At 44.1% G+C, this 25292-nt stretch overlaps 1 protein-coding gene across 1 annotated transcript in view; it reads left to right on the top strand.

Moving 5' to 3' along the window:
- Nucleotides 1–25292, top strand: part of CRISPLD2 (cysteine rich secretory protein LCCL domain containing 2) — a 75221-nt gene that overhangs the window by 16702 nt on the left and 33227 nt on the right. The window contains exons 2-3 of the mRNA XM_082270415.1: nt 2803–3098; nt 24630–24748. Coding sequence (XP_082126541.1) covers nt 2856–3098; nt 24630–24748 — 362 coding nt within the window. The 5' untranslated portion in view covers nt 2803–2855. The remainder of the gene's footprint in view (nt 1–2802; nt 3099–24629; nt 24749–25292) is intronic.

Genomic DNA, 25292 nt, shown 5'->3' with positions numbered 1-25292 from the left:
GACGTTCTTTTTTTCCCACAAACAGAGCTTTCTTTTGGTGGTATTTGATCACCAGTGCGATTTTTTGATCATGCGCTAGAAACAAAAAAATAGCATAAATTTTGCAAAAATAACAATATTTTTCACATTTTTTTATATGAAATTCCCCCAAAAAATGTAAAAATCAAAATTTTTTAACATTTTAGGCCAATTTGTTTTATGCTACCTATGTTTGGTAAAAAAAAATCACAAAAAGCGTATTTTGATTGGTTTGCGCAAAAGTTATTGCGTTTACTAACTAAGGGAAAGATTTTTGTCATTTTTGTTGTTTTTTTTTTTAACGAGTAATGGCGGCGATCTGCGATTTTTTTTGCGGGACTGCGACATTGCGGCGGACAGATCGGACCCTTGACTGACATTTTTGACACTTTTGAGGTTACCAGTGACATTACTACAGTAATCAGTGCTATACATATGCACTGTTACTGTAAAAATTACACTGGCAGTGAAGGAGTTAACTTTATTGGAGAGGGAGGCGTTAAGTGTGTCCCTAGGGGCGTGTTTCTAACTGTGATTGGCTGTGGCTACTAGTGTAAGAACAGAGATCAACGGTCCTACATAGTAGAACCGTATGATCTCCATTCTTACACAGGGAAGAATGACAGGCGGCTTTGTTTACATTAGCCGCCTGCCTTTCTTCCGGTGTAACGGACGATCGCGAGTGCCTGGCGGACATCGGGTTCGCCGGGCACACGCGCGGGGGGGGGGTCCGTGACCGCACGGGAGCGCGCCTCCGGCAGCGCTCGCTCCCTAGAGCCTCACAGGCTAGCGACGTAGTACTACAGTACGTCGCTTTGCCTGTGAGGGGCTGACCGTGCGGCGGTCGGCAAGCGGTTAACCTGAAAAAACTAAAGTGTAACCTTAGCCTAATCCCCCTCCCCAACACTTAAAGGGGAAGATCCGCTTGTTTACATCCCCCCCTCCACATTTGGCACTTTTTGGGAAGGGGGTGGGTACCTGGTTTTGACAGGTCCCCGTTCCCACTTCTGCTCAGATTGCCGCCCCGATCTGTGGGGAAATCCCCCCCCCTTCTTCCCCCAGCAGCCTTCTGGGACCCATGATGTGTCCCAAGAGGCTGCGGGACTATTTACAAAGCGCCATAGTAGGAAACCGTCCGGAAGGCTTCACTGTCTGCTTCCCTTACCTAAGATGCCAGTGCCTGCACCCAAAGCCGATTGAAGAATGGGCTCAGGTGAGGACATCGCTGGATCCCTGGACAGGTAAGTCTCCTTAAAATAAAAGTCAGCAGCTACAGTATTTGTTAACTTTATGGGGGAAAACTGGAGCTCCTCTTCAACTACCCTGTAAACCTTAACCCTGACATCCAACCTTTATCCCCTAACACTAACTTAACCCTTCAGAAAATTCCTTAGTCCTAAGGACTAAGGACCTTCTCCATCATGCTTACCACCTTGTCCTGCTGCACCAGGAATCTCTACAGGCCCAGAGCAAAAATATGAACCTCCTGCACTCTAGTGTGGCGTTCAGAGACCAATGGACCCTCGCCGTTCCACTCCAGAGATACGTTAAGCCACCATGGTTTGCTGCCCTCCTGGGACTAGGGAAGCCCGATAACAAAAGAAACTAGAAAACAAAGAGAGGGGGCGCACCATCCTACTGCATTGTCTTTGTAGATCATTTATTAATGAAATAAAGAAAATTGTTATACTCACAAGTGTATGTAAACTCATCAACAAATCCAGAGACGTGAGATCCAATGCACATACTCTCTTAGTTGGAAAGAAGCCACTCAGGTTTAGTATAGCTGACATGTTTCAAGGTGAATCCCCTCTTTATCAGAGCCTTGGGAGACTTCCCATGAAATGCATTAATCATACTAAACCTGAGTGGCTTCTTCCCTTATAGGGGGGGATGTGCATTGGATTTTACGTCTCTGGATTTGGGATTTGTTGATGAGCCCAGAGCCAAATTACAATGGGGATGAGACGCCATTGTTAGAGACTACTGTCATATCTTTGTTCAGTTTAGTTGCTGTTGTGTTGCCAAGCAAAGGCTGAAAGTTGAAATCAGACTTGACGTGGCAGCAGGAGGTCTATGTGGCAATGACTGCTCAGAAGGGAAGTTACATAGGTGAGCTTAAATGAGGAAGGGAGTTCAGGGTAAGGAAAAGTTGATGGTGCTCACTAGTGGTTCAGAGCCAGCAGGGGGCAGGGCAATGGTACATACTTCCGAAGGAACTGAAGGCTCTGAAAGTAATTTTACCCTCCATAAACCTAGTACACACAGTGAGATTATCGGACGAATGGATTTGCATGGTAATCTCATATCGAAAATGAAGAGGTTACTAAAGTACAAGGATTCTCGTACAACAGAATAAAATTTCAGAAGTGATGTAACGTATTTGTATTATATTTTCGGACGAAAAACTGTACTATTTAAAGGAAAATCATACAATCTGGTATCTTATGAGAAAAATTTTCATGCTTGTCCCTTCGGATAATTTCGGACGAAAGCTGTGTACTAATGATCAGATTATCATAAAGTGTTATTTTTGTACGATATTCTGAGCATGTGTACTAGGCTTTAATCTTAGCATTCTTATAGAACAGAAGCAGTTGGGGCGGGGGGAGCGGGGCATAAGGAGTATCCACATTTATTTACATACTCTTTGACAAGTAACGTTGATCTCACATACAGTATACAGTATATTTCACCTGTTCTTTTTTCTGGTTTTCCAGAGCTGTTGTTGACTTGATCCACAATTCCTATACTAATTTCAATATCTTCTTTTTCTTCTTTTAGAATTGAACAGAGTATATCACCCCAGTGCACCTCAAGCATCAAATTTTCCAAACATGAGCTTATCTCACTCATGGTTCTTGCCGCTGAGCATTCTTCTCCTTGTGGATCAGTGCCATGGCCTATTCCTGCCCAACAACACTTTTATGGAGAACTTTTTGAGCAAATACAGTAACAGCGACAGTCCCCATTCGCGGAGCAAAAGGGCCATCTCCAGGTCGGATAAAGAAGAGATCCTACAACTGCACAACAAGCTACGAGGGCAGGTTCATCCATCATCCTCTAACATGGAGTTCATGGTAAGTTGTCAGATGTGATTAATATTCATAAACTTGAATGGCTATAGACATAGCTGTATGGTTGAGCTTGCTGAATCCAGTGGCGTTGTTATAGTAGGTCAATTGTGATACAATGTGTATGAATTTCATCTGTATTTGAAAATAATTCCATATTTTGCTTATTTGGAGTTTGACTTATTTAATTGACCAAGCCATTATTTGGTGTTGAGGTTTTAGGAATATTTTGCTTAGCTTCATGTGCAAGTTGGATTTTGTTGAAATTTGTCCTTGTTTGAAGTGACAACCATCTGACAAATGGCACTATTCCACTGCAAGTACCGGCTTGGCTCTACTCGGCTCTGCTTGGCCCGGTTTGCTTTTCCACTGCTGGTACCGCATGGTACGGTGTTGGAACGGTTCAGTACGGTACGGTACGGTACGGTTTGCTTTTCCACTAAAGTAGTACTAAAGTTAAGTGGGTGGGATAACAACTATTCTCTGACCAATCAGTGGCTAGTAGTGACTGCATGCAAAGGATTGTGGGATATGGTTCCGGGTATGGTACCTCTTGGAACCACAATCGAGGTGGTACTGTTTTTGAGAGCCGTACCGTTCGGTTCCATGCAGTGGAAAAGCGCCGCCGTACCGTACCGAACCGTTCCTACACCGGTACCAGCAGTGGAAAAGCACAAAAGCGAGCCGAACCGTTCGGTTCCATGCAGTGAAAAAGCGCCAAAAGTCCATGTCGAACCGGGTATGGTACCTCTTGGAACCACAATCGAGGTGGTACTGTTTTTGAGAGCCGTACCGTTCGGTTCCATGCAGTGGAAAAGCGCCGCCGTACCGTACCGAACCGTTCCTACACCGGTACCAGCAGTGGAAAAGCACAAAAGCGAGCCGAACCGTTCGGTTCCATGCAGTGGAAAAGCGCCAAAAGTCCATGTTAGGTGCGTCCTAAATTGGCTAGAGCAACAATGTAGGCCAACTTAACTCTGTAAAAATATTTTCATTTTTTGAAGATGAGGGAACCTCCACTGTTTGTGTCTTCTTAGATACTAAAATGTCTGATCAAACCACCTGTACACATTTTGGATGGTTGGAAACCCGGAAGTCATTTTTTAGGGGCTAAAAATTTGGTTTAGCACTTTTCAAAAATGGTTTGTTTTGGAACTTTTGAAAATGCAAACCTTGTACTTGAGTCATCTTTACTTGACCTCCACCTCTCCTTATCATGGCAGATGGAGTATAACATATGTAGCAGTTAAAAAAAAGAGTTAAAGAGAATATTAAATTGGGAAACACAAGAGAAAATGAGAACGGAAACGTAAATCGAAGTTCTGGACTCGCCTCCTATGTATGGTCCAGGTTGTTTTGGCTAAATATTTGTCTGATGGACAAAATTATGGTAACAATTTTTTTTTTATAATGGGTACAATGTATTTAATTTACTCTTGGGGCTTGTTTTTTCTTAACAAATTTTGGGTTTTGCTTTAAAGTAGACTTCACAACAAAATGTATTTTTTAGGTGTTGGGTAGAGGATGAAATGCCTGGAACCTCTACCAGGCCTTTATTGCTGTTTGTGTTGTTGGACATTTCCTTTCATGTCCAGTCTTGGTCCCAACCATTAGGAATTAAAGTAAAATCTTTGGAAACAAACAGAAAATAAAAAACGACAGAGATCCTAACCCTTCCCTATCCCATTCAAAATTAAAAGGAAAGCATTTGTAGGCTTTTGACAACAAACGAGTCAAAAATCTCTTTCTGGAGTCTACAGACTTCATGACCTGTGGGACATCAACTCAACTCTAAAGGGCTCCTTTAGAAAATATTCTTTAAATATTCCGGAAAGTGTAAAATGAACTGTAGTTCCAGAATCAGCTGAAGCTGCACAGATATCTTCCTCCGCATCTTAGCCATAAGTCTTCCTTTCTAAAGAAAGCAAGACTTTTTGACAGATCAGCATCCAGATGGTTCTCCTTGGGCCCAGGAACGCAGATGTTTAGCTCCTGTTTAGCCGAATCTGCTGAAAAGAGGCTCTTCTGTGTGACACTGAACAGGATCTATTCTGGAAACCGAGGTCCCAGCAGAGCCCGGAGCGGGGCCAAAATCCTGAGCGAGGGCTCTTGGGCCCAGAAAAGACAGCTGAGCAGAGTATTTGGCTTGGCGCGGGATATGAAAGCTCAGAGATGACATACTGTTTGCTCGTAGCCATTAGAGCCGGCAGCATTTTATATTTGTCTTCTGCTGAATGCACTTTTCTTGTGGGGGAAACAGAAGCTTTTCTTTAAGCAGAAAGTTAAGAAGAACAAATTTAGGAAGGGGAGGATCCTTTGACTATTAATGAGCCACAAAATACAAGTAACAAGTTGGGCTGTGTAATAAACTATTAGTAACATTCTTGGGTAAATATGGAGAGGTTTAATCTATTAAACTGGGAGTATATACAGTGCATTGCGAAAGTATTCGGCCCCCTTGAACTTTGCGACCTTTTGCCACATTTCAGGCTTCAAACATAAAGATATAAAACTGTAATTTTTTGTGAAGAATCAACAACAAGTGGGACACAATCATGAAGTGGAACGAAATTTATTGGATATTTCAAACTTTTTTAACAAATAAAAAACGGAAAAATTGGGCGTGCAAAATTATTCAGCCCCCTTAAGTTAATACTTTGTAGCGCCACCTTTTTGCTGCGATTACAGCTGTAAGTCGCTTGGGGTATGTCTCTATCAGTTTTGCACATTGAGAGACTGAAATTTTTGCCCATTCCTCCTTGCAAAACAGCTCGAGCTCAGTGAGGTTGGATGGAGAGTGTTTGTGAACAGCAGTTTTCAGTTCTTTCCACAGACTCTCGATTGGATTCAGGTCTGGACTTTGACTTGGCCATTCTAACACCTGGATATGTTTATTTGTGAACCATTCCATTGTATATTTTGCTTTATGTTTTGGATCATTGTCTTGTTGGAAGACAAATCTCCGTCCCAGTCTCAGGTCTTTTGCAGACTCCATCAGGTTTTCTTCCAGAATGGTCCTGTATTTGGCTCCATCCATCTTCCCATCAATTTTAACCATCTTCCCTGTCCCTGCTGAAGAAAAGCAGGCCCAAACCATGATGCTGCCACCACCATGTTTGACAGTGGGGATGGTGTGTTCAGGGTGATGAGCTGTGTTGCTTTTACGCCAAACATAACGTTTTGCAAACCCAAATATGGGCAAGGCTCCCCCTAGGTGTTATGGGGAGGGTGAATCTTGTAAAAATGGTCCTGCTCCCGAAAATACTCTATATTCTCTGGCATTCCCCGATATACCTGCCGTTAAAATATTTCAAACAAATGGAATCCCTTCTTAAAGCTTTTGTATGGGGCCAGAGCAGGCACAAGCTTGCCTGGCGCAAACTTAAAAATCCCTCAAATCTGGGTGGCGTGGCCCTGCCGGATTTCAACCTCTACTACCTAGCCGCCCAATTGTCCCACCTGTTTCACATAGACAAAACTGACAGGACACGTTTTCTGCAGCTCCTGTGCCCCAGGTGGTCCCAGATGACTGACGAGCCACTGACTGTTATTCTTCGGGGGGTGAGGGGATCCGAGATTGCAGGTGAGACGGACTCCTTGCTGTATCATTATGGCAGGGTCTGGGAGGTGGTTATGACTAAGATGCAGTACCCAGCCCTACACACTCATACCCCCCTCTGGCACAATGCGACTCTGGCGGAGTTCGTGTCTGTGCCGGACCCTGAGCTCTGGTGTAGTAAAGGGATTCACTCCCTCTCGCACTTGCTGCATGGGACGACCCTACGCACATTCGCTGACCTGAGCTCCACCTTTGACCTCCCAGCCTCCATGCTTTTCCGATACTGCCAGCTTAGACATGCGTTTAGGGCCCAATTCCCGACCCCTCCCCACCCTCTGGAGACCCCCTCTATGTTAGAATTCCTTAAGAGTACCGACCCCCACCACTTGATTTCCATCTTATACGCAGAACTCCACACTCCTAGTTCCACGGCGCTCGCCTATGCAGCTAAAACCCCCTGGGAGGCAGATATAGGGACTATAGAAGATGATGAATGGGATGATGCTCTGGGGTCGTGCAAAACTGTGTCCCCCAGACTGTCGGATCGACTCACCCAACTTTTCATTCTCCACCGGGCATATCTAACCCCCATCGGCCTCCAGAGCTACAGGCCTGAAGTGTCACCCAGTTGCCCAATGTGCCGGTTGGCTGTGGGCACCTTTTTCCACCTCCTCTGGAGTTGTCCTCAGCTCCAGGGGTACTGGAAACAAATCGTCACTTTCCTTCACGACAAGATGGGCTCCCCGGTACAGCTGGTCCCCAAACAGTGCCTGCTGGGTATATACCCAGATGAGGATATGGACAAAAGCAAACTTATTTTTCTCCAGACCACATTGTTCATAGCTCGAAAGCTGATCGCCCGAAGGTGGATGCGAGATTCCCCGCCCACTTTCGGTGCCTGGAAGGCTGAAGTCAATGTGGTCCTACCGTACCATAAACTCATGTATAAGAACAGGGGAAATCCAGCCAAATTCACTAAGATATGGGATAGGTGGGTCCAGAGCCCGGACACGGGGAGCTGAGACGCCTCCTGCCCATGACTGTGACCCCCGCAAGTAGCAAATTCTACTCTATGTGTGCTCTGTGCAAGTAATGTTAACCACTGTGCCCAACTGAAGTGCCTTGCTTAAACTGTACCTACATGCATGGTCCTTGATGACATCTGTTGAATTTCTATGTTTATTGTTGTAAAACTTGTTTTCATTTTTTTTTTTTCTTTTTTTTTTCCAATAAACTCACTGATTTGTAAAAAAAAAAAAAACATAACGTTTTGCATTGTTGCCAAAAAGTTTGATTTTGGTTTCATCTGACCAGAGCACCTTCTTCCACATGTTTGGTGTCTCCCAGGTGGCTTGTGGCAAACTTTAAACAACACTTTTTATGGATATCTTTAAGAAATGTCTTTCTTCTTGCCACTCTTCCATAAAGACCAGATTTGTGCAGTATATGACTGATTGTTGTCCTATGGACAGAGTCTCCCACCTCAGCTGTAGATCTCTGCAGTTCATCCAGAGTGATCATGAGCCTCTTGGCTGCATCTCTGATCAGTCTTCTCCTTGTATGAGCTGAAAGTTTAGAGGGACGGCCAGGTCTTCGTAGATTTGCAGTGGTCTGATACTCCTTCCACTTCAATATTATCGCTTGCACAGTGCTCCTTGGAATGTTTAAAGCTTGGGAAATCTTTTTGTATCCAAATCCGGCTTTAAACTTCTCCACAACAGTATCTCGGACCTGCCTGGTGTGTTCCTTGTTCTTCATGATGCTCTCTGCGCTTTAAACGGACCTCTGAGACTATCACAGTGCAGGTGCATTTATATGGAGACTTGATTGCACACAGGTGGATTCTATTTATTATCATTAGTCATTTAGGTCAACATTGGATCATTCAGAGATCCTCACTGAACTTCTGGAGAGAGTTTGCTGCACTGAAAGTAAAGGGGCTGAATAATTTTGCATGCCCAATTTTTCAGTTTTTTATTTAACAAAGTTTGAAATATCCAATAAATTTTGTTCCACTTCATGATTGTGCCCCACTTGTTGTTGATTCTTCACAAAAAATTACAGTTTTATATCTTTATGTTTGAAGCCTGAAATGTGGCAAAAGGTCGCAAAGTTCAAGGGGGCCGAATACTTTTGCAAGGCACTGTATAAAGGTTAAACCATTTTTTGGTCAATCATGAATGACATCTAAATCAGTCCCTAATATCCTCCTTTTCTGTAAATTATTTTGTGTTGATCTAATCATTCTGCCAGCTATATATCAGCATTTTGAAAAGTGCTTTTTAGTGCATTGAATTGGTTTGATTTACATTAAACAAACCTCCTAAAAAGCTCTTCTCCCTGAAATGTGTTTGATATACTGGTTGACAAGCTCTGCACTGATCTAATACCCCTGCTACACTGATGGATGAGCTCTGCACTGATTTGACCCTCCCTGCTACACTGAGTGATGAGCTCTGTACTGACCTCATATTCCTTACTATACTGATGGACAAGCTTAGCACGAACCTCATACTCCCTATCACACTCACTGACAAGCTCTGCACTGAATCTTATCCACCATGCTGCACTGATTAATGAGCTCTACACTGATCTCATGATTCCTGATATTCTGATGGACAACTTCAGCATTATTCTCATACTCACTGCTACACTGATTGACAAGCTCTGCACTGACCTGATTCTTCTACTGTACACTGATTGATGAGCTTTGCACTGATTTCATATTCCCTACAATACTGACTGACAAGCTTTGCACTTCTTTTTTTCTCCTCCCTGCTACATTGAGTGATGAGCTCTGTACTTACCTCATGTTTCCTACTATACTGATGGACAAGCTTAGCATTAACATCATACTGCCTACTACACTCAGGGCCGCTGGTAGGGGGGGACCACTGGTCCTCTTGTAGGGGGCCCAAGCACACAGGGGGAGGGGGATTAGTGACAGACAACAATTGTGTCTCTCTTCCTGCAGCAGATGAAAGCTGCTCTCTCCCCCTCTCCCTGCTGCCAGCTTTTATCTGCTGAGAAAGAGACTGTTGTCCCCCACTAATCCCCCTCCCTGTGTGCCCCCCACCCTCTCAGCGCTGGCTCTAATGTTAGCTCTGCTCCTGAGTTTGTTATTTCTGTAACTTTGTTTCTCTCCCTGCAGTTATTCCTATATTCCTTGTCCCAGCCTGTTTTTTTTTCATCTCTCTCCCCCCATTGCTCTGTCTTCCTGACACAGTCACAGCTGATCAGCTGCATTACCATGGGGTGAAGAATTTACTGTTTCAGTGGTTCTATAGCTGCCTGTTATCTTGTCCCAGTGCAGTTCAATGTGCTTTATGTAGCTGGGCTTCCCACTCCTCTTCCCCAGACTGCTTCGTGACCTATGCAGCTTTGCTTCTTCTCCCCTATACTGTCAGTTCCCTCTGCATCTATGTATCAACTCCTTCTATTTAACCATTTACTAACTGATCTGGCAGTAGTAAACTCTATTGTTTATCTTGTATCTACAGGTAAGCCTATAATAGGGCTTACCTGTAGGTACAGTGAATATCTCCTAAACGTAGCAGCCGGTGATAGCAACAGCGCATGTGCACTGCGCTCTCAATGGATGACATGCCATCCATTGAGAGAGCTGTGCTGTGACCATGACCAGTGGCATAGCGTGGGTTGTCAGCGCCTGGGGCAAGGTAAGTAATTTGCGCCCCCTACACAAATTTACTAGACCACAACACTGACACCTACACTGACCTAACTGATCACTAAACAGACCTACCTTATTCCTACACTGACCTATCTGACCACTACACAGACACCTACACTGACCTACCTTATTCCTGCACTAACCAACCTGATCACTACACTGACCTACCTAATTTCTATACTGACACCTACACTGACGTACCTGAGCACTACACAGACCTACCTGAGCAATACACAGACCTACCTGATTCCTACACTGACCTACCTGACCACTACACAAACCTACCTGACAATTACACTGACCACTACAGAGACCTACCTGATTCCTACACTAAGGATGGCTGAGCAGGCTCCTAAATGGCAGCATGACACTGCGCCCCCCCCCCCCCCCCCAGAGTTTGCGCCCGGTGCGGCTGGCCCCCCCAGCACCCCCCATGCTACGCCACTGACCATGACACCCGCGCACATGCATGTGGGCAGGGCTGTCTTTAACACAGGGCAAAAGGGGCGGCTGCCCTGGGTCCAGTCATTGTTGTGGGGCCCAAAGCAGCTGCCCCTTGAGCCCGCACTGCCTGCAAATAGTTGATAAGTGGATTTGGGTGGGCCCAAGAAAATATTTGCCCAGGGTCCAATCAATATTAAAGACGGCCCTGCATGTGGGTTACATCATAATAGTTTGGCTAAAAGACTGGAGCCCAAGAAACCAGAGAGAAGACCAGATGAAGATGGAATCCCTCTTAGTAGTGACAGCACACTTCTGGAGAGATCTATTTTTTAGGTTAGAAAAATATAACTCTGGATGTGTTAAGGAGGGGTTTGGGCTGCAGCCATCTGTCATTCTATGGGGATGCAGCTCCTGTATGAACACAGCCGCAGGCCCTAATTGGACAGGTGTGCAGGTGAGCGGTCCCCAAATGCACACTGTCAGTGTTCGGGTCATACACCTGCATCCCCACGCCTGTCAGATTAGGACCTGCAGCTGTGTTCCTACAGATCCAGGTGGCTCAAGCCACATAAATGAACCACTGATTCACACTGTACAGACTAGAGCACCCATGTGCATGAGCCCCAACACCTCCCCCACACACAGAGATTTATTTATCAACTCAGTTTCATCTTTTAGGTTTAGCAGGAATTCTGTGAGTTATGTTGTATTTGTGCCTGCTAATAATGATTTTTTTGTATTTTTATAAAAAAATAGCTTTAATATTTTCTTGGGGGGGGGGGGGGGGGGTAGCTGTCAGGGTGCCGCAATTTTTCTATCAGCAGCCCTGACTACACTCACTGACCAACTCTGCACTGTTCTGATATTCCCTGATACACTAAGTGATGAGCTCTGCACTGACCTCCATACTGATGGACAAGATTAGCACTAACCTCATGCTCTCTACTACACTGACTGACAAGCTCTGCACTGATTAATAAGCTCTACACAGATTTCATGATTCCTGATATTCTGATGATCAAATTTAGCATTATTCTCATACTCACTGCTTCACTGGTTGACAAGCTCTGCACTGACCTGATTATTCTACTGTACACTGATCGATGAGCTTTGCACTGAACTCATATTCCTTACTATACTGACTGACAAGCTTTGCACTGCTCTGATCCACCCTGCTACACTGAGTGATAAGCTCTGCACTGGCCTCATATTCCTTACCATACTGATGGACAAGCTTAGCACTAACCTCATGCTCTCTACTACACTGACTGACAAGCTCTGCACTGATTAATAAGCTCTACACTGATTTCATAATTCCTGATATTCTGATGATCAAGTTCAGCATTATTCTCATACTCACTGCTACACTGGTTGACAAGCTCTGCACTGACCTGATTCTTCTACTGTACACTGATTGATGAGCTTTGCACTGACCTGATTCTTCTACTGTACACTGATGAGCTTTGCACTGAACTTCTATTCCTTACTATACTGACTGACAAGCTTTGCACTGCTCTGATCCACCCTGCTACACTGATTGATAAGCTCTGTACTGGCCTCATGTTTCCTACTATACTGATGGACAAGCTTAGCACTAACCTCATGCTCCTCATTACACTGACTGACAAGCTCTGCACTGATCTGATCCTACTTGTTACACTGAGTCATGAGCTCTGCACTGACCTCATGATTCCTGATGGATAAGTTCAGCATTGTCTTCATACTTGCTCTGTACTGATCATATCCTCTTTGCAACACTGACTGAAAAGCCTTGCTATGCAACATTGCATACTACGTTCGTTGACAAGCTCTGCACTGACTTCATCCCACCTAGACTTCTGAGAGTATTTCGATTTATTGTAGCTGTGCAATTCAGATTTTTATATAATCACTTGCAACCAGATTTAGTAGACTATTCTCAGTGTTCCTTCCTAGACATTACTGCTACCTCTAGTCACATGACTTTGTAATGTGCAACCTCACTCCCTAGGAACTACAGAGGGTGCAGCTAGGACCGGGGCCCCTCTGCCTTGCATTTTCCTGGCTTAGAAAACTCAGAAAATATAGATGGCAGCATCCACAGAGATGTAGGAGTTTGGCAGGTAGGCTGCCTCTCAGTCACTTATGTGCAGCATTTCTCATGTTTGGCTGGACTGTACCTTTAAATCTGACACCACGTGTGCCCAGCATGCCACTCATGTGAATAATTAAATCATGGCGGCCGAATGATTAAAAATGTCAACTTTCTCGTAAAGTGCATGAAGCAGAACAAATCGATATAATCTCATTTCACTTCCAATTCTGAAGATCAAACGCCTCTGCGCCAAACTACCAACCGCTAAAATAAACTTAACCTGAAGGGCAACCGGGAAAAATGGTAAAACACACAACGGAATTGTCATTCCTGCCAAAACATTCATCTGTGCTGCATGATTGCATGGGATAAAAAGGGTGACACTCCTATTCATGGACTGCAGTGACATCACCGCTCTCCAGATATAAGATATATTATATAGGAGTGACATCACCACTCTCCAGATATAAGATATATAATACAGGAGTGACATCACTGCTCTCCAGATATAGGATATATTATATAGGAGTGACATCACCTCTCTCCAGATATAAGATATATTATACAGGAGTGACATCACCGATCTCTAGATATAATATATATTATACAGGAGTATCATCACCCCTCTCCAGATATAAGATATATTATACAGGAGTGACATCACAGCTCTCCAGATATAAGATATATAATACAGGAGTGACATCACCGCTCTCCAGATATAAGATATATTATACAGGAGTGACATCACCACTCTCCAGATATAAGATATGCAGGAGTGACATTACAGCTCTCCAGATATAAGATATATTATACAGGAGTGACATCACCGCTCTCCAGATATAAGATATATTATACAGAAGTGACATCACCGCTCTCCAGATATAAGATCTTATAAAGGAGTGACATCACCGCTCTCCAAAAATAAGATCTATTATTCAGGAGTGACATCACTGCTCTCCAGATATAAGATATATTATACAAAAGTGACATCACCGCTCTCCAGATATAAGATATATTATACAGGAGTGACACCACCACTCTCCAGATATAAGATATATTATACAGGAGTGATATCACCGCTCTCCAGATATAAGATATTATACAGGAGTGACATCACCGCTCTCCAGATATAAGATATATTATACAGGAGTGACATCACCGCTCTTCAGATATAAGATACATTATAGAGGAGTGACATCACAGCTCTCCAGATATAAGATATATTATACAGGAAAAAAGAGTTACTTTGTTTCACATATAGTGCCCCCCCCATCCTGAGTTATCACTGTAGTGTATAGGGATCTATCTTTCAGCGCTAACGTAAATCTTCTGCCGTCGTCTGATTGGTGGATCTCCGGGAACAGATGAGGTGAGGGATGAATGAGAGCAGAGGGAGTTTATTGCAGGTAGCGGCGCTGCCCGCAGAGGTATGAGCGGGGTGAGACTGAAGCTCATTCTAGCAGCGTGGAAAAGTACCAGGACGGGGCCGAGCTGGCAGACGCAGCCAGAATGTTTGCCACCAAAATTACAGCCTGAGGACCTCGTCTCCTGGTCCGAGGTGACCTGACGTGACTCCGGGAACGGGAGCATTTTAGGAGAGGCCGAGGTGGCCCGGGGGTGGGCGAAGCGTTTGAACTTGTCGTACGTGAAAGGCACTTGGCGGGCCCAGCGACCCTCTGCCAGCGCCAACACATGGCCCTCTTCTTCCCAAATAATTTGCAGCTTCTCAGTACAAGTGAGAATGAAAGACTTTTTTTTTAGAGGATTTCCAAATTTAGATGTTATTTTAGGAGAGACAGATTTCATTATCGCATAAACATTTCATTCACTGCGCTGGGGAAATTTACATCTGACCTCCGGCCTTCCCTTCAGTCTTGCACAGTTGTAGCGGCTCCTCTCCTGGACTGAAATGGCTTCCTCTGATTTCCCTGCACACTGTGAGCTTCTCATAATGTGCATTAGAAACTGCAGCAAGTCACAAAGAGACCACCACTTTATTTAATGGCTAAAGGACGTCCAGCATCATCTATCCTTGTGGTCTCCAAACTGCGGCCCACAGGCTGGATATGGGCCTCTGCTTGCCTTTACCTTGGGTAATTGGGGCACTATTCCTCCCACTGACACCAATGATGAAGGGTTATTCCTCCCACTGACACCAATGATGGGGCACTATTCCTCCCACTGACACCAATGATGGGGCACTATTCCTCCCACTGACACCAATGATGGGGCACTATTCCTTCCACTGATACCAATGATGGGGCACTATTCCTCCCACTGACACCAATGATGGGGAACTATTCCTCCCACTGACACCAATGATGGGGCACTATTCCTCCAACTAACACCAATGATGGGGCACTATTCCTCCCACTGACACCAATGATGGGGCACTATTCCTTCCACTGATACCAATGATGGGGCACTATTCCTCCCACTGACATCAATGATGGGGAACTATTCCTCCCACTGACACCAATGATGGGGCACTATTCCTCCAACTAACACCAATGATGGGGCACTATTCTACCCACTGACACCAATGATGGGGCACTATTCCTCTCACTGACACCAATGATGGGGCACTTATCTACCCACTGACACCAATGATGGGGCAATATTCCTCTCACTGACACCAATGATGGGGCACTATTCCTCCCACTGACACCAATGATGGGGCGCTATTCCTCCCACTGACACCAATGATGGGGAACTATTCCTCCCACTGACACCAATGATGGGGCACTATTCCTCCCACTGACACCAATGATGGGGAACTATTCCTCCAACTAACACCAATGATGGGGCACTATTCTACCCACTGACACCAATGATGGGGCACTATTCCTCCCACTGACACCAATGATGGGACACTATTCCTCCCACTGACACCAATGATGGGGAACTATTCCTCCCACTTACACCAATGATGGGGCACTATTCCTCCAACTAACACCAATGATGGGGCACTATTCCTCCAACTAACACCAATGATGGGGCACTATTCTACCCACTGACACCAATGATGGGGCACTATTCCTCCCACTGACACCAAAGATGAGGCATTATTTCTTCCACTGATACTAATAATGGGGATTATTCTTCCCACTAATACTATGATGGGGCACTATTCCTCCCATATATAATAGTGTATGTATGTATGTAAAAAAAAATAGTTAGCATCATGTTTACTGGGGGGGGGAGGAACTAGGGAAGCAAAATATAAAAATACATTTATTTTTATAGAGACCCAGTGATGGCAAGACTGGGTCTATTTATGAAAATGGAAGAGTTATTTTACAAAAAATAAAACTTAATTAGCATGTTTACTGGGGGGGAGGGAGAAACCAGGGAGGCAAAATATAAAAAAAATATAAAAAGACTCCGCAATGGCAAGCATGGGTCTATAATAAGATATTTAATGAAAATGGAATAGTTTTATTTAACTAAAAATAATAATAATAATTAGCATGTTTACAAGGGGGGGGGGGGGCAAGATGAACCAAGGAGGCAAAATATAAAAATATAAAAAATATATAAAGAGACCCAGTGATGGCAAGACTGAGTCTAAAATCAGATATTTCATGAAAATTGAATAGTTTTTATTTAAAAAAAAAAAAATTAGCATGTTTACAAGTGGGGGGGGAGGAACAAGGAAGGCAAAATCTGAACAGATTACATTCTAGTTTTAACTCTTCCCTGCCCCATTGAAAAACAAAAAGGTTTTGGCTTTAGGTATGCTGAAAGCATATAATTTATAGGATAATTTAACTTAATTGAACCCTTTGCTGAGGGATATATTCAGTTAAAAAAAATGCTATGTATCTGACTGTCATGAGACAGAGAGGGACCCTTGCTCTTTCTGGAATCAGTGGTCTCTCTGCTGAGGTTCAACATGCTCCTTGCTGAGTCACCAAACTAACTTTGCTCATTGGAGGGCTCTTGCTGTGACTCAGCAGAAGGTCTACCAGGCTCTGCATTGAAACAACTGCTAATATTCAGCACGGATCCTTTTCTGTATCATGCTGGCAGGGATCAGGCTTTTCTTCTCAGGATGTGGCTGCTTTCTAAAGAAAACAAGTTCCAAGACTTTGCACTTCTTTTGTTATGATGCACCTGGAATTTATTCCGCTGATTTAAAATGAAAGTTCAGTCGGGCTTTAACCCAGATATGGAATCTCCGAATCTATGCCTATGTTTTTGGCCATGTGATCTCATTGCTATCAGTCAGTGTCGGGACAAGGCCATCCAGCCAAACTGCGCAACCCCTCCCTTAGGGTTAGGGTAAGGACGCCCACATTTCGGCAATAAATTATTGCGCCCAGGGCAGTGGTTCCTCTTGCCCACCCCTTGTGCCGGCCCTGCTATCAGTAATAGTATCAGTGCTTGGATGGCCTTGTTTGTCAGTATACACACATAGAGGCAGTGAGGCACCCATAGGCAGGTTCTACTGAGATGATAAACACAGTGGACTCTCTATGTGCAATCTCAGCACTTGTTCAGCAGTAATGCGGAATGCACAGCTGTGATAGAGGAAGAATCTACAAATACACTATATTCTCAGAAGTATTGGGACGCCTGCCTTTACACGCAAATGAACTTTAATGGCATCCCAGTCTTAGTCCGTAGGGTTCAATATTGAGTTGGCCCACCCTTTGCAGCTATAACAGCTTCAACTCTTCTGGGAAGGCTGTCCACAAGGTTTAGGAGTGTGTCTATGGGAATGTTTGATCATTCTTCCAGAAGCGCATTTGTGAAGTCAGGCACTGATGTTGAATAAGAAGGCCTGGCTTGCAGTCTCCGCTCTAATTCATCCCAAAGGTGTTCTATCAGGTTGAGGTCAGGACTCTGTGCAGGCCAGTCAAGTTCCTCCACCCCAAACTCGCTTATCCATGTCTTTATGGACCTTGCCTTGGACTCTGGTACGCAGTAATGTTGGAACAGGAAGGGGCCATCCCCAAACTGTTCCCACAAAGTTGGGAGCATGAAATTGTCCAAAATGTTTTGGTATGTTTACGCCTTAAGAGTTCCCTTCACTGGAACTAAGGGGCCAAACCCAACCCCTCAAAAACAACCCCCACACCATAATCCCCCCTCCACCAAATGATTTGGACCAGTGCACAAAGCAAGGTCCATAAAGACATGGATGAGTGAGTTTGGGGTGGAGGAACTTGACTGTCCTACACAGAATCCTGAACACATTATTAGATTGTAAGCTCTTCTGAGCAGGGCCCTCTTAATCCTCTTGAATTTAATTTTTTTGTAACTGTATGGTCTCCATTTTATATTGTAAAGCGCTGCAAAAAAAGTTGGCACTATATAAATCCTGAATTATAATAATAATAATAATAACTCAATAGAACACCTTTTGGATGAATTCCAGTGGAGACTGAGAGCCAGGCCTTCTCGTCCACATCAGCGCCTGACCTCTCAAATGCACTTCTGGAAAAATGGTCAACCATTTCCATAGACACACTCCTAAACCTTGTGGACAGCCTTCCCAGAAGAGTTGAAGCTGTTATAGCTGCAAAGGCTGGGCCAACTCAATATTGAACCCTACGGACTTAGACTGGGATGCCATTAAAGTTCATGTGCGTGTAAAGGCAGGCGTCCCAATACTTTTGACAATATAGTGAATGAAATAGCATTGGTAAGAATAAAGGTTTCCTTCAAACCTTGACTCCATCCAAACTTTTTTGGCTTTTGGATAGGGTAGATGAAGTTACAATTTCTGTCAGGTTTAACCCATTGGGGAGATTTTTCATTACTTCCTGTCCCTGTGAAACCCAAAAACTGGAGGAGCAGTGCACAGAAAGGCACAGGCAGTTTTTGGAATGTTGTCAGACATTTTAACCCTCCCCCGCTGTACTAGAATATGTTTTTGTGTACTTATTGAAGAGATTTCCCATCACTTCCTTTCCAAAGTTCTGACAGGAAGTAAGGCTAAATCTCCCTAGCAGGGACACCAATGGCAATAAAAACCAGCCAGAGGCTATAACCTTCAATGGCGAAATCGAAAGTTCTAAGAATGGATCTATACTACGTAGAGAGGTCACAGTAGCGATTTCATGCCTGGAAGTGAAACCAAAGGACCGAGCGTGAATGTAACAACAGCGAGATAATCTGCGGCATTGTAGCAGAGTGGAGCTTTATGGCAGGAATAGTGTTTCATATGTAGCTGAGAGGTTTGGCACAATCCGTCCCAGGCCAGATGTGGATGGGTGATGCTGGGCCAAAATGTAATCGCTTAGACGGGTGAAGGCTGCTGGTGTGCTGCTGCTGCATTCTGTATATTTTCCAAGTTCGCTGTGCGTGGACCGGGGCCAAAATCCAGGGTTAAATATATCTATAGGCTGGGGGGGGGGGGGGGGTAATGTGTACTGGATGGAAAGAGAAGAAACATTTATCCAGCTGGGACGTGTCTCCCCCGATGGGGAGGGGAAGGGCTCATCCACTCCGGCGCCTGCCGAGCCTCTGAACTATGGATGTGTGCTCCATTTATAAGGACTACGCTGACAGTGACAATGCAACCTATCCATTCCTGGAGTCATCACTTCACCAAGTCATTGGATAGGCTGCATTCTCAGTGATGTCACCGGTCTCCAGTGAATGGATAGGCTGCATTCTCAGTGATGTCATAGGTTTCTAGTGAATGGATAGGCTGCATTCTCAATGATGTCACCAGTCTCTAGTGAATGGATAGGCTGCATTCTCAGTGATGTCACCGGTCTCCAGTGAACGGATAGGCTGCATTCTCAGTGATGTCACCGGTCTCCAGTGAATGGATAGGCTGCATTCTCAGTGATGTCACCAGTCTCTAGTGAATGGATAGGCTGCATTCTCAGTGATGTCACCAGTCTCCAGTGAACGGATAGGCTGCATTATTAGTGATGTCACCGGTCTCCAGTGAACGGATAGGCTGCATTATTAGTGATGTCACCGGTCTCCAGTGAACGGATAGGCTGCATTATTAGTGATGTCACCGGTCTCTAGTGAGTGGATAGGCTGCATTCTCAGTGATGTCATCGGTCTCTAGTGAATGTATAGGCTGCTTTCTCAGTGATGTCACCGGTCTCTAGTGATTGGATAGGCTGCATTCTCAGTGATGTCACCGGTCTCTAGTGATTGGATAGGCTGATTTCTCAGTGATGTCACCGGTCTCTAGTGAATGGATAGGCTGCATTCTCAGTGATGTCACAGGTCTCTAGTGATTGGATAGGCTGCATTCTCAGTGATGTCACCGGTCTCTAGTGATTGGATAGGCTGATTTCTCAGTGATGTCACCAGTCTCTAGTGAATGGATAGGCTGCATTCTCAGTGATGTCACCGGTCTCTAGTGAAAGGATAGGCTACATTCTCAGTGATGTCACCGGTCTCTAGTGAATTGATAGGCTGCATTCTCAGTGATGTCACCGGTCTCTAGTGAATTGATAGGCTGCATTCTCAGTGATGTCACCGGTCTCTAGTGAATTGATAGGCTGCATTCTCAATGATGTCACCGGTCTCCAGTGAATGGATAGGCTGCATTCTCAGTGATGTCACCGGTCTCCAGTGAATGGATAGGCTGCATTCTCAGTGATGTCACCGCTCTCTAGTGATTGGATAAGCTGCATTATTAGTGATGTCACCGGTCTCCAGTGAATGGATAGGCTGCATTATTAGTGATGTCACCGGTCTCCAGTGAATGGATAGGCTGCATTCTCAGTGATGTCACCGGTCTCCAGTGAATGGATAGGCTGCATTCTCAGTGATGTCACCGGTCTCTAGTGAATGAATAGGCTGCATTCTCAGTGATGTCATCAGTCTCTAGTGAATGGATAGCTGCATTCTCAGTGATGTCACCGCTCTCTAGTGAATGGATAGGCTCCATTCTCAGTGATGTCACCGGTCTCTAGTGAATGGATAGGCTGCATTCTCAGTGATGTCACCAGTCTCTAGTGAATGTATAGGCTGCTTTCTCAGTGATGTCACCGGTCTCTAGTGATTGGATAAGCTGCTTTCTCAGTGATGTCACTGGTCTCTAATGACTGGATAGGCTGCATTCTCAGTGATGTCACCGGTCTCTAGTGATTGGATAGGCTGCATTCTCAGTGATGTCACTGGTCTCTAGTGAATGGATAGGCTGCATTCTCTGTGATGTCACCGGTCTCTAGTGAATTGATAGGCTGCATTCTCAGTGATGTCACCGGTCTCTAGTGAATGGATTGGCTTCGCTGCCAGTGATGTCACAGACTAAGTTATCGAATGTCTGTACAAAATGGGTATTTTGGTATTTGGTGGATGCTGGAGCAGTTTCTTACCTCTCTTGGGAACTCTTCTAGTAGGAGGTCTACTCTTCATTTATACTATGAACAATGCAGAAGGAAGAGTGGGAACACTCAGGGAAATTTTGCAGCTGGTGTAGTGACTTGGCGAGTCAGACACTACCCATAACCCAAATATCGCTCTTGGGTAGATTAACCCCTTAATATTTGTCCCACTACTGTACCTTCCATGTTGATTATTTTCTACTATCTAACGTGCTCTGAGAATATTGTATATATGTTGTGTATATATATATATATATATATATATATATATATATATTTTATTTTTTTCCTTTTCGTATTTATATCTTGCTAATTGTCTGTTTCTCGGCGCTGTGTCAGCGGGTGGAATAATCTTTAGCGGACGTCGCGTTAATCGCGCATATGTGCTCACTCAGCCTTTATAATGGAAATCAGATGACAGAAGTGCCTAATGTTAACAAGAATTAAGCTCAAAGCCATCTCGATAGTCTGGGGGAAGTCTGGGGTGGGGGGGGGGGTTGCTAATTCTCAGCAGGTTCCAAAATATATCCAAGCGCAGTCACATGTCAGCTGAGGCCAGTGTGTCCTGTACAGGTCACGCTTCTTTCATGTGATCTGCTCCACATCTGGACCCAGTTCTGAGCTGTGCTGGGGGTGGGAGTGAGAACTGAGCTAGCGGTGGAGATGGAAACTCTCACATTTTGCTTCTCTGTCTGTTTTTCACATATTTTTTAATTGAAAAAAAAACATCCCTTAAGTGGTGGCCATATATCTGATCAATGTACAATCTGATCAAAACGATCGAATTGGCAAACCATCAAATAAGCATAAATTCTCTTCTGTTCGATTTAAACTCGATTTCGAGTCTATCAGCTAGGACAGAAAATAATTGATTGTGTTGCATTGATTGGCAGCACTGAGATGCTTAGTTAATGAATTTGATTGTATTTCAGTTGATCAGATTATAAGATTGCACAATGAAAACAGAGGAACAATTGATAACTTGCGATCGCAACCTCCAACGATGGAATTCCACATCCTCGTGTTGGGTATATTGATTGAATAGGTTTTTGACTTCAGATCAGTTATTCCTATCAGAAGAGATAGATCAATCCAAATGATCGATCAAAGAAATCCATCATTTTTTGAAGAGTCTATGGCCACCATAACACACAAAGTGATCTACTAATGGGATCCTTTGTAACTCTTACTTTACTTAGTTTTTGGCTTAATTACGTAATTATGTCAGTTCAAATGATCATAATAATTTGTGTTATGATTGAAAGGTTAACATGGGAGTAATTATTTCTTTTCATTTGCTTGCTGTGCCAAATTTCCATGAATAACAGTTATTTATCTCAGTAGTAGGCAGTTCACTAAAAAAACATGAATTAAATACTGCATGCATTCATTTTTTAAAGTGGTTCTAAAGCCTCAAGATTTTTTTTTTACCTTAATGCAGGATCCCCCAGCCCCCCCCCCCTTTATTCTTACCTGAGCCCAACCATATCCAGTGACGTGCATGAGAGCAGCGGAATTTCCCTCCTCATTGGGCAGATTGATAGTAGTGGGAGCCATTGGGAGTCAATCAAATGTCTAGGTGTTTTTATTTCTAGGGTACATTTATTTATTTTTTTAAAGGAGTAGGGGTACTCTGTCTCAGTCATATACTACACATATGAGGGACAATATCTAGGAGCTCCTATATTGTTAAAGGGGGCTTCTAGCTACCGATAAACCCCTTGTCTGCGACCCCCACAATCACCAAGCCAGGGTTGTGAGGAAGAGACCTTGTCCCTTTCTCCTCATCAACATGGTTAAGGTACCCCCCCCATGTTAAGGGTATGTGGCCTGGAATGGTTCTGAGGAGGAGAGGTGGCGGGGTTGGAGCACATGTATCTCCCCCCTATGCTTTCATGCTTGGATAAAGGTCTGGTATGGAATTTAAAGAGGGTGGCTCATGCCATTTTAAATTTTTTTTTTACGTTGGGTCCTTTTAAAATTCATACAAGACCCAAAGGCGTTATTGGTCATAAACCATGCATCCTCAGTTCAGGATACATTGGGGTTGATATACTAAAACACTGGAGAGTGCAAAATCTGGAGCAGCTCTGCATAGAAACCAATCAGCTTCCAGGTTTTTTTTTTGTCAAAGCTTAACCTCGTCACACGGTGGGCCTTGTGGGCCTCTTGGCGGGTGGGCCTTGCTCGGAGAGGCCACATATTTGCGTACCAAATTGTAAACAAACCTGTGCGGAGCGTGCATGCCCTACCGGTGCCTAACAGAAAGCTCCCGATTGCTACTTGGGATCGGGAGCTTGAAGATCATGTGACAGCCAATCATAGCGGCCCAATGATCATAAACTCTGCCCCGCCATCCGGAATTAGAAACCCCTTAAAGGCCAGAGGCGGTGGCAGTAAGGAAAAAATTTAACAATCTAAAGTTAGAAGCTGATTGCCTACCATGCACAGCTGCACCAGATTTTGCACTCCCACTTTTAGTAAATCAACCCCATTGTTTCCTAACCTTAAGCCTTGCTGAAGGGGGGGGGGGTGGGTTTGTCCCCTAAATAGTGTTGGATTTCATGTTTGATCTTCCCCCTGATTTTATGCTGGAATTAGTTTGTATCTGCACTATTCATTCATGGTGTGGCACTGCAACCTCGGATCCATTTATGTGCATTACAAGCAAAGAAACTGGGAATCCTTTGGTGTGTAGAAGCTGCCAGCCCAGAATCCAGATACGCTGTATAAGCACCAGTGCAATTCTATTAAATATTTTTGCCAACAGAATAACCCCAGCATACCAGTACTGCATATCTGCTCCCCCAAGTGCCCTTACTTCCTGATTATGGGCCCCAGAACAGGAAATTACGTTAAACCAGTACAGTGGGAGACAGCAGTATTGGAATGGGTTAGAACCTTTGTGAGGTTTCATTATTGTCTATGTCTCTATTAGTGAGAGTGCTCTCAATTCCTGCCTGTGGTAACCAGGACAAGAAGTGAGAGAAAACCTCTCCTGTAGGTACATTAGGGTGGGGAGGGTGAGAACCTCTGTCAGTTAAAAAAAAAAAACCCAATAATATATATATATATATATATATATATATACTGTATATATATATATATATATATATATATATATATATATATATATAGATATATATATATATATATATATATATATATAGATAGATATATATATCTATATATATATCTTTTGGAGAGAGTACCTTCACTCCCTGACAGTGCTCACCAGAGCAGGAAGTGAGGGGAAACCTTTCCAAAGAGGATAATGTAAAACTTGAAAAAAGTTCCATGCTTTTCCCATTCTATCCAAAATGCAAGTTTTGTTTGAAGTTCCACTTTGAGATGAGCAGATTCACATGTACTGTATATACAGAAAAAGGGTACACTATTTGGAATAGGCAATGTCTAGAATATAATCATTAATAAAGTCTCTTTTTTTTTGTCTGAGCAGACATGGGACGAGGAGCTGGAAAGGTCTTCAGAAGCCTGGGCACAGGAGTGTATGTGGGAGCATGGACCAACCAACCTTCTCATGTCCATTGGACAAAACTTAGCGGTACACTGGGGCAGGTGAGAGACACTTCTGGAGCCATTCATTTACCAATCAGTCATCCACCCCCATGTATTTCACTGCAGTTGGCGGCCAATATGGGGAAACATACCCAGCTACTTTATACCAGCATTCATAAAGTTGCAAGTAGACATCAGAGGTCAGTTGGATGTGTGACCATGACCCTACTGTGCCATGGTGCAGCACAATCTGCTTGTCTTAATCAGTCATCAATCAGACCACCCCCATGTATTGCATGGTGAGATACAACTGCAATTGGTGGCCAATGTGAGGAAACATCCAGTGCCTTTCTACCAGCACTCACAAAGCTGCATGTAGACATCAGAGGTCAGTTAGATGTGTGACCATGACCCTACTGTTACATGGTGCAACATTATCTGTTTGTCCCCCTCATAAACATGTGATTACTTACAGTAAGTTACCAGCTCTGCCTGCCTGCTTGGTCCTTTACAAGGAGGTCAACCCTCATTGATGAGATCAGGAATTGTCTACAGGAGGCCAGACTGGGAGCCCTGTGCAGAGATCCTGCTGGAGTCCCAAAGA

Source organism: Pelophylax lessonae (assembly GCF_965119305.1).
Source record: "Pelophylax lessonae genome assembly, chromosome: 10".
Classification (NCBI taxonomy): Eukaryota; Metazoa; Chordata; class Amphibia; order Anura; family Ranidae; genus Pelophylax; species Pelophylax lessonae.
This window is presented reverse-complemented; position numbering and strand designations above follow the sequence as displayed.